General features: G+C 41.4%; 4 protein-coding genes and 1 long non-coding RNA gene across 7 annotated transcripts in view; 3 read left to right on the top strand and 2 right to left on the bottom strand.

Moving 5' to 3' along the window:
- Positions 1-3,295, bottom strand: part of nxf4 (nuclear export factor 4) — a 46,312-nt gene extending 43,017 nt beyond the window's left edge. For 2 of the 3 annotated variants that reach the window (XR_016196992.1, XR_016196993.1), the window contains exons 1-2: positions 2,145-3,295; positions 1,343-2,069 (exon numbers count right to left, since the gene is read on the bottom strand). Coding sequence is in view for 1 of the 3 variants with exons in the window: in XM_030384564.2 (XP_030240424.2) it covers positions 1,562-2,069; positions 2,145-3,289 (1,653 nt within the window). In the remaining 2 variants the exon portion in view is untranslated. Of the gene's footprint in view, positions 1-1,273; positions 2,070-2,144 lie in introns of those variants that run through there. The other variant, XM_030384564.2, reaches the window with a different exon arrangement.
- Positions 3,296-6,913: 3,618 nt separating this feature from the next.
- LOC108659991 (very long chain fatty acid elongase F) lies at positions 6,914-7,865 on the top strand. Its single transcript, XM_018113189.2, has 2 exons — positions 6,914-7,199; positions 7,262-7,865. Exons 1-2 carry the CDS (start codon positions 6,987-6,989, stop codon positions 7,829-7,831), a joined length of 783 nt encoding a protein of 260 aa, XP_017968678.1. The 5' UTR covers positions 6,914-6,986; the 3' UTR covers positions 7,832-7,865.
- A 772-nt stretch (positions 7,866-8,637) lies between these two features.
- On the top strand, positions 8,638-9,741 carry LOC108659992 (very long chain fatty acid elongase F). Its single transcript, XM_018113190.3, has 2 exons — positions 8,638-8,999; positions 9,060-9,741. The coding sequence occupies exons 1-2, from the start codon at positions 8,784-8,786 to the stop codon at positions 9,618-9,620; spliced, it is 777 nt and encodes a 258-aa protein (XP_017968679.1). The 5' UTR covers positions 8,638-8,783; the 3' UTR covers positions 9,621-9,741.
- A 6,618-nt stretch (positions 9,742-16,359) lies between these two features.
- Positions 16,360-16,906, top strand: LOC108660061 (uncharacterized). Its single transcript, XR_016197676.1, has 2 exons — positions 16,360-16,516; positions 16,587-16,906. It is a non-coding gene; the product is annotated as an uncharacterized LOC108660061 (long non-coding RNA).
- Positions 16,907-17,829: 923 nt separating this feature from the next.
- Os-C (antennal-specific protein Os-C) lies at positions 17,830-18,544 on the bottom strand. The gene is made up of 2 exons (XM_018113191.3): positions 18,291-18,544; positions 17,830-18,233 (listed from the first exon to the last, which is right to left on the bottom strand). Exons 1-2 carry the CDS (start codon positions 18,375-18,377, stop codon positions 17,889-17,891), a joined length of 432 nt encoding a protein of 143 aa, XP_017968680.1. The 5' UTR covers positions 18,378-18,544; the 3' UTR covers positions 17,830-17,888.
- Positions 18,545-19,854: the final 1,310 nt, after the last annotated feature.

Below are 19,854 nucleotides of genomic sequence, written 5' to 3'. Positions count from 1 at the left end.
GAATGCGAGCTGAATGCATAAATAATGCCGATTTAGATTATTCTGAAACAGTCAGGCGAAAATAAAATAAAAAACAATATAAACTACAGTCAAACGATGAGAATGACGAGGATGACAACGCAAATGACGATGACGACGACGACGAGGCTGATAATCAGCCATGGGCTGTGCGAATTAGTATGGAAATTTATGCAAGAGAGGCTGAGGAAAAGCGAAACCGCAAACAGACGCACGCACAACCACACAACCACACACACACGCACGCACGCAGGCACATGTGAGGTAAAAACTCTCTTATCAGTGGCCATGGAGAACGTGGCGTACTTCCTGATCTCTGCTGTCCCCCTCCCTCTCAGTCTCTCTCTCTTTCTCTCTCTCTCGCTTCCACTCGCACATTGTCCAGCTGTGAAAAACAATTCGAACTGAAAGTTTCATTAAATTCAGCCAGCCACACCCCACGACAAGCCGCTGCCTTAGCCGACGCCTGGCAAGGCAATTTCCTATCCACCGAGCACCCATTTCTCAGTGTCGCTGCAATTCGCCTTTGTTGTTGTTGTTGTTTTATAGCGCATTAATTTCGAAAGTAGCGCTACGTGTGCCAAAAATCATTAGCAACGGAATTACGCTCAATGAAATGCAGTCAACGTCGCGACGTCTGAGCAGGGGCACGAGTAAGATAGAAAGAGACAGGGAGGGATTGAGGGAGAGAGAGAGAGAGAGAGAGCGTCATCAAACAAACCAACAATATAAAAGGGGGCAGATAATAAAGCGTGGCCAGGCTGAGGCTGAGCTGGGCTGGGGAACAGCGACGGGTGTAACGGAAAGCTACGTCGAATGCCTGACGCCCGGCCAACCAAGCAACCAACCTACAGAGCGACCGACCGACCCAGAGACCATCCCAACGGCAGCCGTTCGCAAGGCGCTGCTTATAAATTCACCCTAACGACAAGTTAAATGCCCAACGTCGAGGGTTCGAGTTTGACTTCTGCCGCGACGTTGGCAAGAGCAGCACAGGGTACACCGAAGTGTAAATGCTCTTACCAGGTCAAGGTTTAAGGTTAACGGGATAGACATTTGTTTAATTAACTGAAATTAATAATAATTAAATATTCCTAAAATTCTGTTAATGTATTCAAGGTTGTTTACAGTTCAATATTTCAGACTTTTCTATAAATATAGAATAGCATCTATATGATACTCCTATCTCCTTTCTGTATTCCACTACTTAGGCACAACGGACAGAGCTGTTTAACGAATAATATATGTTTCTATATGTATATACATCATTCTGTTACAAAGTAAAATTATTTATTAATAACAACAATTGCATTCACAATCTTACCAGTTGTAAGAAACTTTGGCTGTCTTCCACATAGCATAGATCGAATTGAGCAAATAAATTATGAAATTATTCACAGAGCGCAGGGACATCCTTATTGGCATAGTCAAGGCACAGTTAATGCCCTTACATTCAGTTCAAAACAAAATTTAATCAGCATAATCAGTGGAATTTTCAATTTCCCTGCGGGCACATCGGGTATACGGCTTGCGGTGGCTGACGTCACGGATTCGGCTCGGTCTTTGTATCGCACCTGAATGCGTTTTCGGGTATCTGGCGCTGTCGTAGGAGTGTGTGGAATGCCAGCATTGCCTGTTGATAGTCCCAATTCGTATCTCTCAAGAATTTGCTGCTCCAGCGCAACTTGAGTTGCGTCTCCGTCGACATCAAGGAGACCAGATTGCGCTGCAGAGGATTGAGCAGGGGCGGCTGCCGTTCGCCACGGCCAACACGACTGAGATAGATGAGCTCATTGGCTATGCGAAAGTCGTTCGTTTCGGCCTTTCTGGTCAGCACAAAGCTTCGCATATAGTGGCGTCGATGGCTGGCCGAGCCATTCTCCTCAAAGCTGCCCGTGATGGAGACGCACAGCATGAGCGGCTCCACTAGAGTCAAGTCCAGGGTCATCGTTCCCGGCAAATGCAATGTTTTGGGCCAGGCCGCAAACATATCGAGCGTAGCTTCCCGGCAGGCCAGCAGCTGCCGGCTATAGACGGCGTAGGGCCCGGTCCTGTGGAGGGGATGAACGAAACTTGTGAATCGAAAAACGGAATTGGGAAAAGGAATCTTTGGTGGCGTCACCTACCATGAGCCCAGCATGGCGTGTTCCTTGGCCAGTGTTAGGGAGACCAGCACATGCTCTTGATAGAATCGCTCCAGACTTGTGATCCTCTCATCGCCATCGAAGGCCTTTATATATCGGCGCACGAACTTCCTGACGCCCATCGGCATCGGTAGATCGTGGAAAGCCAGAAACGTGACGCGCGGTTCAGGCAGGACAATTGGCTTGACCTCGGTGACGGAGACTAGCTCCACATCGCTGTCGGTATTATGAATACTATCCGCATCGCTTTCGCTGACGTTGACTGTGTGTATCGAGGGGCTGCGCCTCACGCATCGGCCGTTGAGCATGCACAGAGACGGAAACATGACGAGAACCTGTTGCTCGTAGTTGCGGGGCAGCAGATTCCGCTTGACCGAGAGCTCGGTGAGATGCAGGCGCTGGAAGACGCGCAGTTCGCGCAGCGTCTTCAGGTCGTTTTGCTGCAGCGAGATCGAGTGTAGGCGTGGCAGTCGCTGATCCACGCCACGAAAGCCACCCAAGTGGCACATATGATTGTTGTCCAGCAGCAGACGACGCAGCTGCGGCAACTCCCGCTCCATGATGTCCATGGTCGCCGCGAAGCACTCGAACTGCTGCAGCGCACAGAACTCGCCCTTCCACTGGTCATCCGCATAGAAGCGACACAGATTCAAGCAGCGCCTCTTCTCATCGTAGCGGGACATTATCACCTTTCGCAGCTTCCACTTGTACGCCTCGTCCACATCGATCAGGGGCGGTCGATCGTTGACGCGCAGACCCACAACTGGCGGCTGGTGTCCACGCAGCTGCAGCTCCGCGGCCAGCTTGTAGCTATCCACATAGAAGGTGAACGTGGCCCGCTTGTCCCGCTCCACATCCTGTTCGCCGCCTTCGTGTAAATAGTAATACTTGAGCTTGCGCGGCGCCACAGCCTCACGGAGTTTTTCCATCACCTGCTCCACGGTGTAGCCGCTGTACTGGCTGTAGACCAGGACACGATACCAACCATACGGGCTAATGGGCACGAGGTAGCGGCCCTGCGAACGCCGTACGTTGGGGTTATAACTTGTTGAACTATGGCTACTACCCGAGTTGTTTGCGGTGTCTACAGACGAGTCGGGATTACTGCGATCCTTCTTAGTCGACATTGCAGTTATTCTAGAATAGGCAAGAAAAACAAAACTTAGAATTGTAGGTGAAAGCCTGACCTTAAAGCTAGAATTTTATTGTAGCAGCAATGCCCCAATCAATAATCAATTATCGAACATTTATTGAGTCATTAAAGTATGCTTAAAGGAACATCACTTGATTCACAAATTGGGGTTGAAGCTTTAACTATTAAAAATAAAATAAATATTTCAGAGAAATACCTGGATCAATCTTTCCTTATTAACTGACTGAAAACGAGTCTAAAAATCATAACAGACCAGATTTGATGCTAGACTAAAAGCACACTTAGTTTCCCATATTTATTTGGGCAAAATTCCGTTTCATTGTGAATGCTGAATGCGACAGTCCCCCTGTCCCGTTTCCCACATGAGCACAGCAGTTTCTATGCCTGAGTTTTTTATTCCATTCTTTTTTTAAGCATCAACATTTTTGCCAATTTATTAGCGCTTACCGCTTCTGCGAACCCTCGCAAACATGCCCGCAGATGCGCTCTTTGTCATATTCGCTGTAATTTGCCATACAGCGAGACCCACTGGAAATGACACTCGTACCCCCCTCTACGCTCTCCTCCACAGTATCAGGGCCGCATTAGGGCCAAGGGACTCAGCCAGCGCCAGCTCCGGAGTCAGCGTTTCTACAGGCAACTCTCTTGACCATATGTTACACACATTATGCTTACTTAACAATTAGAGACGCTCTTGTAATTCCAGTAAATTGCTTTGTGCGCCTTCTGTGCCCTCTAGAAAGGAACGAATTGGGTAGCACGAATTTATGAAAATGATTGCTACAGTTCTGTGAAAACTGAGAACACAAATTTATAAATATATACTTGAATAAATTATTTTAAACTGGATTTTTGTGTTTTTATTTCTGAATTTCGAACTAGAAAATCTGTATTTATCTATGCAAACAAAGCTCTAAATTTTGGAAGTATTTGTATTATCTAGTCTTCCAGTTCGATGATCCCTAGCTATAGGATATGTGTGGGTCATGCATTGTCGTCATTCATTTTTTTCTGCATTAGCGCTTTTGTTTTAGGCCAACGTATACCGAGTTTTGTGGGGAGGTTGGCACCCTGTGTTCGTACTTATTTTAAGAGCTATTTGCTCATTGAGCTGAGTGAGCCGAGTGAGCCGTGTGAATGGCAGCGAGTGAGCTTTAAGGACCGATGTCCAACTGGCTTTGATGGCTAAATCACTGTCCAGTGAATAGCAGCAACAACAACATCATCATCGCCATCATCATCGAGTTATGAAAGCCAATACCATGGCGACAATTGGAATGCATCCCACACAGAAAATTGAAACAAATCGAATAGAAAATCTAAGAATTGATCGACACGACTCAGTCCCTACCCAGTTGCCCATTATATATCTGCTGAGATATTAATGATTACATTCAATGCCATTAAATTGGTTTCTCTTGCTTTCGGCCTCAGATAAATTTCTTTATGCTTGATAACTCAGCGTGAACACACAATGTCTCGCCTTAAGCATATCGAACAGAGCAAAATGGACTGATTGCATGACAGGCAGATACACTTGGAAAAATATGAGCTGAGATGATGGAAATTCGTTTTTATTTAGCAGTAAATTATGTTCCTAATAGATATGTATATTATAAACCTAAAAGATATGTAGAAATCTATAAAATTATAAAATAAATTACATTTTTGCTTTTATTGGAAGAATAATGTAAGATTGTATTACTAATCTTTAGTATTATTAAATAGCAGATCTTTACTAATAAAATCGATTAGGTCTAGCTATAAGCAACAAATTTTTTTTTTTACATTACCAATCAAATTTAACAATTTTTTTTATTCTAAACACATTTCAGTAGAATGTGCATATATTTCTCTCAGTGTACATAACTAATTCACATTGGAGGCGTTGCTTTCTACCCTGAATGCAGAGCACACGGCTCTAGTTCTTAGAGCCGGGCACATTGTGTGCTGGCAGCCAAATCAAAGACCCTTCTGCCCATTTACTGATAACGCGCACACACACACACAGGCTCTCACACACAGACACAGGCACAGACACAACAGGCGGGCCCGTAACATGGCATTTGTTTAATGGATTAAAAATAATACGTACATACAATTCGAAAAGGGACAGCGGGCGGGTGTGTTGAAGAGGGGAGCAGAGAGGGAAAAGACTGATAATAATCATAGCACGTATTCAGTGTGGGCAAATGGTAAATGTGCGGCGTGTCATAAATTAATTTTTGGAAAATTCTATAGCTCGTCCAATACCGAAACCGAATCCAAATTCAACTACATATTCCAATCCAGATGCCCATTAATAATAATGCCACGTCGCTCTGATAGACAGCCAGAAGATGAGCCGCACAAAGGACTTTACCAGGATAAAAGCAGCCCGCTTCGCTTATCAAAAGCGAGACACTTTCATTCAAGTTTTTATACCAGTACGGCCAGAGCCATCATTCCTACTTACTCGTTTTGTTTTTCATATTTTTGGGGTTGAAAGGCTTTGCATTGTGGCCGGGCGACCAGCAGCCGGAGTAAAGCCCTGAAAGAAGCTTTTTGAAAATTATGCAAAAATCATGATTGGGCACTTTTTCATTATGCGCCCAACTAATTAGCTATTCATTCAAGTACGCAGAGCAATGGGAAAATGCTGAGAGAATTGCAGACATCATTCTCTGTTTGCCTGCAAAACCTTTCCATTAGCAGCATCTTAGGCGGCTTCATGTTATTAATGGGATTTTACCGCCCGCAATGAATTTTTCTGTTATCAAATACGAAACATAATATGTTCTGATTAAACATTTTCTGTCTTTGGATATATTTCATAAAAATTCCCATAGAATCGGCTTGAGCGTAAATAAAAACCTGGCCTAATTAATTGATTAACTTGTAACTTAACAATATTTCTGTTTTCTTTTATTTTTAATTAAATTGCTAGGTGAAACGTTAGCGTCGTTAACCTGGTTAGATGTCAACTCTAAGTCAAGTTGATACGCCTTTTTTTTTCAGATGAGTGCAAAGTCTTTGAGAGGCCTGTTAAGGCTTTAGTAGAGGTTCAGTATAATGAAAATATAAACATCCAAGTATTCGTTCTCGCTAATGAAATGCGGTTAACAGACTGTCTAGTTGGAGATGATATGCTGAGTATATTCGATAGACCTTATGGGAAATCCAATCTGCTGCCTTTGAGCACAGGGCCTCAGCACCTTCTGACCAAAATGTCAGCCTCCTTGCTCTTTATGCTGAAGCTGGGCCACGTGCTTTTGAAAGTCTAGAATGCTATTAGATTCAAGCATCATTCAAATATTGATTGTGTGCTCTGGTTCTTGTACACTCTAAATCTCTAGTGGAAGCAGCACATTATAATTATGCAGATGGTTCAGTTCTTACTAATGTGCTCCCACAGTCAGGCAAATCGCCTGACAATCAACGTGCTGCTAGTCGCCCATACTTGGGTATAGATTAACTATGAAAACAGAGCAATCGAAAGACTAAACGACTGACTGTTTGTATTTATAAATATTTTAATGGAAATTTATTTAGGGGTGTAAACAAAACGTTTTTTTCTTGTTAACTTATTGTTGTTTTTTTTTTTTTTTTTTAATGATATATTAGATTTAATACAGTTGAATTTGATAGTTCAAATATTTATTAGAGTTCCCCAGTCAGTAGTATAAATTAATATGTTGGATATATTTAATAGACCCCATGTCGATCCCTCGGGACTCTTCCTCGCGACTAGTCCATGGCCTATGGTGGCCATAGTGTCGTCCTATCTGATCTTTGTGCTAAAGGGACGTAAGTTTATGGAAAAGCGAAAAGCCTTTGATCTGCGCTCTGTACTTAAGGTCTACAATCTCATACAGATTTTGTACAATGCCTCGCTATTCGTAACGGTAAGTGTGATATATGGAAAACTTGAAAGAAAATCAGTCTACAACAACGGAGGTCCTTACAGGTAGTTAGCTACTTAATTGTATTCAGGAACTATAACTTACGTTGCATGAGAGTTGTGCCTTTGGATCATCCACACAAGAACATGGATCGTATGATATGCTATGCGTACTATGTCAACAAGTATATCGACATGCTGGACACCGTCTTCATAGTGTTGCGCAAGAATAACAAGCAGATCACGCTTCTGCATCTAGTTCATCATCTGTATATGCCCATCACGGGATACTTCATAATCAGGCTCGTTGGCTTCGGGGGTCATCTTCTAGTAACGGGTGTCCTGAATGTCTTCGTGCACGTTATCATGTACAGCTACTACTACGCCGCGGCACAGAGCTCGACTAAAAACAAGGTAATCTGGTGGAAGCCGTACATCACTATACTGCAGATGGTACAGTTCGTACTTATATGTGGGCACAGCGTATGGACCCTGATGCAGCCAAAGTGTGACACATCGCGTCCTATGATCTATGCGGCGTTCTTCATGTCAATAGTAATGTTCTCAATGTTTACCAATTTCTACATACACGCTTACACATTGCCCGAGAAAACGAAAGCAGTGAAGTCAGACTAAGAAGGAATAAAATTTCAGATTATAGTTTCAGAAATGATATGCTTATTTGCCTTTCCGCCTAGGTTACGTAAGAAATAACATTTCCTTGTGATGCAATGCGGTTACATAATGCATTAATGATTTGATCAAACGCACTTGCAAACAATTGAATATAATTAAGGTATATTCGCATATATTTACTATGCTCTCGGATTACATTGGCAACACTTGCTGTTCGTATCTCAGTGAGGAGACACATCAGAAATAAGCAATACACAAATTTCGGGTATGTCAAATTAAATGACTTTATTTCACTCTAATGCCTGAACAGTCTTATAAATTGATTCTAATATATTTGCATACATTAACAGTTTGAAAAGAGTATTTAGTGTTCGATAGTTTTAGTTTCCAATTGGGCTTGGCATTAATTTAAATCGTATATGATAATTGTAGTCTTAGTATTGAACCCCCTAGGCATAGAATATGCATTTTTGTCAGAGAAAATACAACAAGTGGCGAATAGTCTAATGGAACAAGTAAATGAGTGCGAGTGTCCGACTATGTGACACCCTGAACTCGCACACATAAGGATACACCTGCTTACTAAGGCAGGAATGCAGGATGGGAATATAGAGAGCATGATTTCGAAATCTGGAAGGGATGGGAAGGGACATTACTGGAACGGCTAAGGTATTGGAGTTGCTTGAGGATGTACATTAAATAATGTTCTATTACAAATTTTATGTTTTAAATTATGTTTTTTTGTTTTAAATATTGAATTCGCAGGGTATACGAATCCGCATTAAGTGCCTATTGGCAACATTTGACACATGCAAACAAAGCTGATGTGCATATATATATCATGAAGGAAATATAAATGAAAACCACTTTCATTTTGAAGCAGTCGCAAAACAATTCGTTCGTCGAACATACGCAAAGTGTAAACTAGTCGAAGCCACGATTAAGTATCAAGATGTTTGAGATATTCAATAAACCACCAGCGGATCCCATAGAGCTGCCCCTGGCCGTTGGACCTTGGCCTGCAATACTCATAGTGTCGACTTATCTGCTCTTTGTGCTCAAAGTGGGGCGCCAGTTCATGGAGCATCGTCAGCCGTACGATCTGAACAAAGTCCTTAGGGTTTACAATCTGATACAGATCGTGTACAATGGCGTTCTATTCATACTTGTAAGTCCAGTTAACTCGAGTCTCGTTGATGAAAATGCATAAGGTTTCATATTCTCGAAGATCTCCTACGTGCTTTTTATACTGAAACCGTATAAGCTGAGTTGCATAATGGTACTGCCACTGGATCATCCGGTCAAGTTTTTTGAACGCTCTCTGAGTTATGCGTACTATCTGAACAAGATACTCGATCTGATGGACACCGTCTTCATGGTGCTGCGCAAGAACTACAGACAGATCACTGTGCTGCATATGTCGCACCACTCAATCATGGTGTTGGCAGTCTATACTGGAATACGATTCAATGGATATGGTGGACATTTCACGATCATGGGCATCTTCAATGTCTTCGTGCATACCGTGATGTACAGCTACTATTACATCTCGTCCCAGAAGCAGGCGGTCAGCCAGAATCCCACCTGGAAGCAATACATCACTATTCTTCAAATGTTTCAATTTTTCTCGGTAATGCTGCACAGCGTTTACACCTTGATGCAGCCCGATTGTGAGGTTGCGCTTTTGGCCATTATTGCCGTTCTAGCCATGGGCTTACTTATGGTAGTCATGTTTACCAATTTCTACATACACACCTATATATTACCGAAAAAGGCGAAGCAGAAATGATTACTGAATGGCCATTTCATATTTTGAATCGAAATATGATTTGAAACATAATGTGATGAATTTAATTTAATTTGTGTGTCTGTGTGCTGAATTGAAAAAGAAAATATACAGATTGAATATACTTGGAAGGCTTATTAAACCTCGATCCCATGCAGAGTTTCTGTCACTCAATATCAAATCTAGTAGGGAAGTCATTATAGTTTTCTTTTTACCATATATTCAAGAAATTGAGTGGACTGTTAGTAAACGCGAAAATCGAACGGGGTTAAGGGGAGTCTCTAGTCGGGCTTCCCCCATGAGAGTTTTTTTTTTTTTTTAATTTTTCTCTTCAAGTCCTGAACCGGATGCGGTGCAATATACATGGCATCTAATGAGCCAACGCAAACTGTTTTCTAGTAAATGAGGAAAACGCAGAAATTGAGTTAAATGCACAGAGAAATGACAAAGGGCATTCTGTGAATATAATAAAGAGAAGCTTCTTTAGACTCATGAACTCAACAGTTGGAAAAGCAAACAACAAACGACGCGCACTCAAAAGATGAAACATAAAACGTAGCCCCAGAAGCCCATAAAAATATAACAAACCACATTGTGCCAAGGCGCACTTAAAAAGCAACCAAACCATCAGGCATCAGCCATCAGGCATCAGCCATCAGCCACCAGGCACCAAGCACCACCATCAAGCGTCCAAACAGCATGCGGGGACAGAAGTCTTCAGAGTGAGTCTCCCCACCAAATGCCATAAAAATTGCAACATAAAAATTAAACCACTAAACGCAGCAAAATTGCGGGCTTTGGGGCGCTGATAATGCGCCCAGTTGAGTTAAGTTTAGTGAGCGCATACCCTAACTTGAGTTACTTGCGAATGCCGAAGAGCAATGTTCACTACGCGATACGGTCATAAACATACAAAATAATGCATGAATAGATATTTTTAATAATATAGAGGTCTTATATAGAACTGAAAAGCAAGTATATTGGATATGTCTTTATATATATTTTTTTAGATATCTCATTTCCTGTTGATTCAAATATTCTAATGTCACTTACATATTATATGCGATATTTTAAATTGAGGCTTTGGTTATTATAAATATAAAATTTCATATATATGAGAATACAATTCATAGTAAGTTCATATCTTGGGCGTCCTTAGACATTGAGCTTTTCTAAGATAAGATATAGAGTGTTGAGTCTTCGACTTGCATATCTTAAATAGCTGTCTTTTCTTTATTATTATTTTTCTCGTGTTTTTGGTCGACTTTGACTTTGGAGTTTCTTCGGAAAGAGTGCAGCAAGCAGTTCATAAAGCGACCCCCAGCTAGTTGTTTTCAGCTGTTTGGAGTCACCCTCACGTGCGAGGCGCAACTGCTGCTGCTGCTGCTGCTGCTGCTGCTGCTGCTGCTGCTTCAGTTCTTCATGTTGTTGGGATTTCGGTAATGATATTCAATAATAATACGAGAGTACATGCGCAAATTTCAAATATCGCATAATAAAAAGCACTTGCGCTGTGCCAGAACAAAATCGTCAGCATTTCAGGCATGCTTCGACGGTGCCTTTAGAATTTAATGTGCTTATAATGCCGCCTGCTGGCACTTGAGCCCATTTCCCATGGCCGACGGCAGAGGCGAACGAAGTTCCCAATCTTTTGAATCCGATACGAATTCGCATCCGACTCGGCGCACACACGTTGGCGTAATTGTGAGCTCAACCCTCGTCGCCAAATGCTGCCTCTTTAACGGCAAATGATGTCAATTTCGATCCCAGACCCAGTCAAAGTCCCATTCTTCTGCACAAATATATGCTCGCCGCGTTCTTCTTCTACTCCAACGAAAATTGAACTTAATTGGTGCGTGAAGTGAGGATTTCATCTATTGCTGCCAGGCAACTATTCCTTCACCCAACCCAAGTTGCCGGAACACGCACACACGGCCAGCCCAAATCCTTGCCTCATTAAAATTTGCCATCGACCCACATAGGAAAAAAAAGGGCCACGAAATAAACAATCATCTAAAGCCATAAGACTTTTGCTGCATGTGATACCCGATGCCTGATGCCTAATGCCTGATGGCTGGTAATTAAATATATATTTTTTATGTTCGCTGCGGGAGACATTTGTGAAATTCTCTTTTCTTTTATTTTACTAATGCATATGGAATACAGATAGATGTAGATATGTATGTATATATATGTACATATATGTGGTGCATTCATTAAAATTAGTCTCAGCTTAGCAGCATTGGTAATAGAAGTCATTATCAATCTATAACTTATATTTTACTCTGCAAAGACAAGATTTTATCAAAATTGAAAGTATTTTAAATGCTCTGTCTGCTCCTCCTGCCTCACCTCTGGTTGCAGTCCCTCCTCTTTCAGCATCGCCTCCTCCAGCTTACTACTTTACTATCTAATAGGAATGACAGATCTAACAGTTCCGCACTGATCTCCTTTTATAAAGACTTGTTTATGTGATTAGCCGTCCGTGTTACAAAACCTTATCTAAGACTTTTAGTCTTATTTGTCTCGTGGAACTACAATCTACTCCCATTTCTAGGGTATTTCATCTTCTACAGTAATTACTATTGCTCGCCGAGACATGTTTCCCTTTCAAAACATGCTTCAGCTAGTTATCTGGGAGATCACAGAGTTATTTAAATGAGAAAAAAAAATGCTGCGTTTACAAGGATTTCAAATTTCACAAGAAATGCTCAAATTAAATATTCAAGTTTGAAGTGTTACGGTGCGACCCTCGTGCAGCGAGGCAGGCAGCCAGTCAGGCAGGCAGGCAGGCAGGCATCTCAACTGATTAGCATAAATTCGTCTATGTCTATGTTGGCTGGCGAACATTGTCGACTTCTGTTGTTGTTGTTGTTGTTGTTGCTGCTGCTGCTGTTGTCGTCTTTTGTCAACGTGTCTTGCATGGCAAGCAAAAAGTTTAGCAGCCAAATGCAGACAGGCACGGCCTTCTAGCAGTAGGATCTTGGTGCAGGGCTTGGGCCGGGGCTTTTGGCTGCCTTGCTGTAACTGTGACTGTGACTGTGGCTGGTGCCACATGGAAACATGTGTCACTGAGGGCTGTCTACTTATTGCACGACTAATGTCAGTTGCACGGCTTGCCACGCCCCACACCCGCCCATGGCCAGCAGTCAACAAAAGGTTGCGAAACTTCCTGGCACACAAAAAGCTTTTTAAGCTGCAAAATGCAGCTGATGGAATTTCTTTAGGGGCTGCACACGAGTGGCTGGAGAATGCGGGTGGTGCCATGTGCAAAACTGGGCTGTGGTTTGCCATTCGAGAACAAATTATTTCCAAGCCGCCGACATCGCTGGGCGAAGAAGGACGTGCCTGTCGGCCCGAAGGCAACTCGCAGCCAAAGTAGTTGCTCAACTTGCCTACTCTTAAACAGCTTCTCTCCCTCTCTTTCTCTCTCTCTCTCTTTATTTGATTCTTTTGGCAGGTTTTCTTTACCACACATAGAAAATTCTCTTTGTTTTCCTTCTAATACCTCTAGGCATTTTGCCTCGACAGCTGTGAATTGAATCGAGTTTTCGCAGCCAGCCCAACTCGCATAATCTCACGCATTGCATCAATTTCTCATAGCCCACGCCTTCTGGCTTCATATCCTGTCAATACTATCTATCGGCAATCTAATTAGCACAGTTTGTCTCCTCGCCCAGTGGCCCCAGAGGAATTCCGATTCAGCCCGCCTCACATAAATTGCTTTTCTTGGCTCTTTTCTGCTCATGCTACACAAACTTCTGAAACGACTTCTAATCATTATTTTAGTGCAGCCTAACTAATTGTGAGTGTCGATGAGTGTGTATGTGTGTGTGTTACTATAGATGTATGTGTGCGTGTGTGTCTGGCTGTCGTTGACAGACGGACGAACATTTCCAAATACAGAAAACGACAAAGCAATTTACACCTCAACTCTTCAAAATTCACAAGACATTGTAAAGCTAACGAAGCTAATGTGATAACGACCAACGCATGCACTTTAATACACTTGAACAAAATGGAATCAATTTTGAATAACTAAAACTAAGAGCTCTAGAATATCAATAGCGACTTGCTGGCTGATTGGCGGACTGCTTGATTTATTTAAGTAAATAAATTGACTAACTGCCCGATAAGCAGAATACAACCAAATTATAAACAAACAAAAATAACAATTATCAACTCAACTAGAGTTCGGATGAACTGACTGAGATTGACGAACTAAAAGTCTGTTTACATCTATTAAATATGCCTAAATATATAAATAAGAATAATAAGCGATTGATTGATTGATTCACTTAGAATGCTAAAGTCCTACAAAATAATATTATCAGCGATTGGCTGATCGTCTGATTGATTTCCAAATTAATAATCAAACTTATTGCTGTAATTCCTTGAGAGATATACAACGCAGGCTTACATCATTTACAAATTGATTGAAATCTTTATAAAATATTAGCCTGATTTGTCAGATGTCTCCAATGCAGTATCAAAACCCATACAGCCCCTGGTTTGTAGAGCGCTGAGGCATAAGAAGCGTAGCCAGAGCTCTAAAGACGTGTTAATGAAGCAGACATGCGGGCCAGAACTCGGCCCAAGTCGTGGTCCCTGGGTCTTAGTCTCTCGGTCTTGGTCTTGGTCTTGGTCTTGGTCTTAGTGTTGGCCTTCCTCGACGGCTGAATGAATTTGTATAACTTGCAAATCATGTTGACTGACGAGCCAACGCGAGAAAAACGCGGCGACTGTCTGACACTGGCACAGGCACCGCGCCAGGGCCTGGGCCTGGGCCTGGGTCTGGGACTGGGATTGGGACTGGGACGCGAACCTGGCACCAAGGGGGCCGACTGAGCCAAAAACTTTCAAAGTGTTGAGCACGGCGAGTGAAACATATTGTGCCATACATATTATGAAAATGTGTCTGAGGTTCCATAAAGCGCGAATAGGCAACGCAAGGTGTGAAGGGGGCAAGGCGAGCAGTTGGCTGTTCTACTAAATCAACATCATTAAGTTTTCTGTTTATAAAGAAAACACTCGAGAGCATTGGTGCGAAGTCTTCTTACTCGTTTCTTTTTCGTTGCCCTGTAAATATTGACTGAGTGAGGCATATTTGTGCATACAGAAAACTGAAATAGTTGGACTTTATGCCTTTAACAAAATTCCTCTCTTTGCGTCTCTCTAAATTAATCGAGGGCGCAGGAAAAGTCTCGAAATAAGTTAAATATATTTATGAAATGTTTCATGCAATTTACAGGGTATCTAGATGTTGCGCCCTTTGCAGTAAATCCCTCTTGTTTTTTATTGTTATTTTATTATTTCTTCTTTCATGTTCACTTGCTCAGCTTATGTTTATGTATTTGCCGTTGCCGTTGGCGTTGCCAATGATGCGATCTGTATTATCTTAGGCGGGTTTCGCTGCACGTGAGCGACAAGGATGGAGGAAGGAAAACTCCTGCCAGTTGGCACTCGAAAGAGCCAAGCACTGAACACAAATTAGTAGAGAACTCAGCCAAAAATACTGAACGTGGCGAAGAGGAGTATGTCTTGGCGAATTTGCTTAGCCATTTTGAGCGCACTGCATTCACAAGTTACTTAGTTCATTTGTGCGCAGGTAAGTTTGACCCGAGACCTCGGGTTAGATCAGGTGAGCTAGGGGAATGGGCAGGTGTTGCATATGTGCACATCCATTATTTGTGTCGAACGGGCAAGTCAAACGAAATGTGAAAGACTGAAAATAAACAACGAAGTCACGAAATTGCTTTGTACAATAAATAAACGGGAGACAGCAAAAGTATCTTAAAGATACAAATAACTAGAGTCTGGCATGGCGCACGCACAGGATGTGACTGCGTCCTAGACAGCCAGACAGCCACAGTCAGACAGCCAGCCATATGAACATATGAACGCTCGCAATGCTCAAGCATGCAGCTCAAATTACAACCAGGCAAATGTTTAAATACTTGAGTGCCCCACAGCCCGGGCCCGGCCATCATGCCGAGCATATTAACTTTTACTTTAGCTCTCTTTACTTTGCTCTGCTTTGTCAACACAACAATTCACTTAAGACAGAATCGTTATTGTTGTTGTCGTTGTTGTCGTTGTCGCTGTTGTTGCTGCTGCTGCTGCGGCTGCTGCTGCCAGTTGCAGTTGCCAGTTGCAAGTTGTCTGTTGCAAGCTGTCAGCTGGTTGGCTTCAAAGATCTTATTGCACACGAGCAAGCCCACATAAAAGGCGCCAGAGAACGAAATTGAAATAGCGTGGGAGGGCCTTAGCTGACCCATTGGAGAGCACGGATGTCTATCAATTAAGATTCTTAGGTAACATTTTTTAACGTTGTATATGCATACACACATATATATGTTTCTATGTCCATAATGCATTTTTAGACTCATATTATCATCATATGCCTTTATCATAGCTGTAGATATTTGTGGGTGTACGAGAAATTCGGTTCAATATTTTTGCATATATGTATGTATGTATTGTATATATATATATAAATATTCTTGTATACAATTTACTCTTAAATGCCAACTGAGACAACAAATAGCTCCCATTTACCAGCGCCCTCTATTGTTAAGAAAGAGGAACTCTGCAATCTTTCAGCAGCATACTGCCGATGTATTAATAATGCTGCATACTTTTGGACGTCATCTTTAAATATGAATAATATATGGCAAGCAAGGCAAATTTAACAAAACCGTATTATCTATAAATATTCTTTTTAAAATGAAAGTAACATTTCTTGCAGCTAAAGAGAACAAATATTCCTCTGAGAACATGAACTAATCAGCAGAACGAAAGACCATAAAATGCATTTGGTTATGGTAAAGTAAAGTTCGACTTCTATAATGGTGATCTTCAAAATGGCTACATAACACTCGAGACATTCAAGAAAGATGGTAAGATCTGTGATTTCTCGCTGTACTTGAAGACAATTACTAGAAATCATTAATTCCGTATAATTGACAGCGAATAATAATAGTTGTGGTGCTGTGCCTGCTGTTCCATGCTCAGGCCAAGACTGCGGTTAACAAACCATCAAACAGTCAAATTATTAAGTGTGATGACCTTCTGGCCTTCTCGAACTGCGAACTGATTTTTAAGTGGAACTTTTTGTATCTAGACGTTATCAAAGGGATAGCGAAACAAATTGAGAAGGATTTATCCCAGTACCCTTTTGCCCTCAAAAAGCTGCCCGACATTTACGTCATGATATCTTCCTATTTGGTTTGCGAAAAGGGCTTGTCGGAAGCCCTAGAGAACATCCAAAAGCTTCTTGGGGTCAAGAATAAGAAATGCAAACATATAAAAGGTTTTGTGTCCGTTACCGTCTAGACTATATCGGAAAAAAACGGAATGCGATTCACCTTCTATGTCAGTAATTTTTCATAAAAAATAATAAATTAAGTTTTTTTCACATCGACATAGGTATGAAAAACCTTATTTTGTATTTATTTTAAGTAAAAGGGAAGACTTTTTCTTCCTCAATATATATATGGATTCAGTGGGATAGTTGGCCACATATTGGAGTAGTTATGTATTCCATCATTCCATAGAAAGTGAGTTTTAAACTTCTAATGAAGATTCAAGAATATGCAATAATTTTGTCAAATAGAATTTATTATTAAGCATGTATGTGTTGTGTTGACTGTAAGAACTTGTTTTTGCCTCCGCCATCTATCGTCAAAATAAACAAGCTCAAAATGCGGACAGCGCTGTATCATATTGGCAGAATTTACTGCGGATAAGGCATATAAGAGATCATCATGCTGCATATTTTTAGACATGTTCTTAAAATTAAATTTAGAAAGATATATCTAATTTTATAAATATTTAATTTTTAAATATTTAAGCTAAAATCTTTAAATCAATAGTAACAAAATAATATAATATAATGAGTTATCTGATCAAATTCCATTAATTCCCAGCTCAGAACTAACTGGACTTGAATAAGGTTGTGAGGTTGCCACTCGGAATCAGGCTACAACCAACAAAAGTGGGTTAAATGGGAGCCCGCAGAAATAAACCAAAGACGAAAGAAGCATTCAAAAGGGCTATCGAATATGTACAATAAATAAAATAAAGATCTCAGTAAGAAGTGCCCAGTCTTCTCATTGAAACAGACCCAAATCCGAGTCGATATTCGATGCAAGTCAAACCAATACTAAAATTATAAAATCGATTTAGCAAAATCGAGTTTGAAACACGCACATTTCTTTCATTTCATCATCTTTAATGCTGTCGAGCCAAACAGGTTCTAAGTGGAACAATTTAGACAGCTGGCGGCAGCAGCTCCTCTGAATTGAGTTCGAGCGTGCGCTGGGGTTTCGACATGAACTGCAAGTCCCGAACCGTTCGCTCTGCGGTTGCATCGTTAACGGGCAGCAGAGCCTCTAGGATAATGGGCACAATCTGTTCGCCCACCGATTGGAAGAGCTGAGCGAACTTAATGATCGTTGCCGGATCGGGCAGGCCCGGGATGACAGCACGTTCGTTGGCCTCGCGACGACGACGCCTGCGACCCTCGTTCGAATCCTCAACGGTCTCCTCCGAGGAGGAATCATCGTCTTCGTCCTCGCCATTGTTGATGCCATCGCCATCATTCCCTGGCATAGCCTGTATTTCGTAAAGGCTCGCATTGAGTTGCACATGGGATATTTGTTAAATTTTTACCTTTGGCCGCGCCTCGCAGGTAATGCACATCTGCAGCAGCAAACAAAGTGCCGCGAAAAGCAACTGACGTCCCACATGGATTGCCATTGAACTTGCGATCGATGGCAGCTGTCAGCCACATTTATATAGCCTGCAATCGAAGCTTTGTTTTTAAATGGGCTTTGCATGTCGCAAAATGCCAGCAAATTGATCAATTAGTAGTAGCGCAGCTCTAATTCGAGCTGCAACTGTTGTGGAGGTGCGCTTTCACGTTAATCCAAAGTCTTTGACCATGCATGCCAAAAGGTCAACGAGTTCGAACTTGAAAGCATCGTTCAAACTCTATTCATTTTCTGTCTGCTCGCTTTTTGGGCATGGAATGCGTCAACGGGTGTAAATGTTTTATTTTCATTTTATTTTTTGCGCACAGCCCTACCCAGAATGCGCACAAAAGAAGCAAGCATGGTTGATGAAAAGGCGAATATCGAACAGTGAATACCCTAACAGACCTACATAGACTTAACAGGTTCCTATATAGGCAAGTAATCTTTAAATTGCACCACAATTTAAGTTGAGAGTTTTAAAAGAATATATGTATTTCATAATTGTTATAATAATTATAGATCATAATTATATGTTATGTCATATGATTATAAAACATGAAATATATATCTATAGATATAGTATAGATATAAAATATTATATATGTATATTATTTATAGACTTATAGACTTTACATTCACGTAATCTATTTTTGTAAATTTTCATGTCTGCATGTCTCTGATAACTCAGACATTTGTAGGGTATAACAAGTCAGCAGCCGAACGGTCGAGTAGCATTGGCCATTCGAATACATTCTCAGGCGAGATTCGCTGCAACTTCATTGCGCTCCATTTGGGGGGACCAGGTAGCTTGTGGACGGCAACTGGCGCAGCTATATAAATTGTAATTTAAACGTGCGTTCGACGTTGGATGTGGGGATATTATTATTAAATCAAATGTGGCTGCTGCAACGGCAGCACCGCCACCAACAGCAGCAGCAGCAGCAGCAAAAACAGCAACAGCAACGGCAACGGCAACGGCAACAGCGAAAGCAACAACATTGCGACAAGTCAGTTAATTGGAGTCGAGAGTTGTTTGAGCATCCATCGCAATTGCTGTTTCAGTTTTGATTGAGATTCGCGTGCGAATGGTTAGTAAAGTCGGAAAAAGTGAAGAACAAAATGAATACAAATGAATAAAAACAACAATTTTTTAAATATTAATGGCAATAGCTTCTACTCTGCTGCATTGCTCAGAATATATCATTTAATTTAATGAAATTATTTTAAGTTTTTATATTAAAAACGTTTATATTTTTCCTCTTCTCGTTAAATAGTTTGTGTGCACACATTCATACAATATAATTTAAAATTATATTTCATTTAATATACTATAAATTATTACAAAATGAATTTGTTTTCGCGCCTTAAACATATTGGAACTGCTAGCAAGGTGAGCAACGTGGCAAAACATCGAAATAAAGTTATACTACCGTATCCTTTTGAATTGTGCGCGCAATTAGTTGGCGTTGCCACTTTTCGAG

Source organism: Drosophila navojoa, chromosome 2, assembly GCF_054131105.1.
Source record: "Drosophila navojoa isolate 15081-1374.11 chromosome 2, UAZ_NAV_1.0, whole genome shotgun sequence".
NCBI lineage: Eukaryota > Metazoa > Arthropoda > Insecta > Diptera > Drosophilidae > Drosophila > Drosophila navojoa.
Note: the sequence above shows the minus strand (reverse complement) of the source record. Positions and strands in the feature narration are given on the sequence as shown.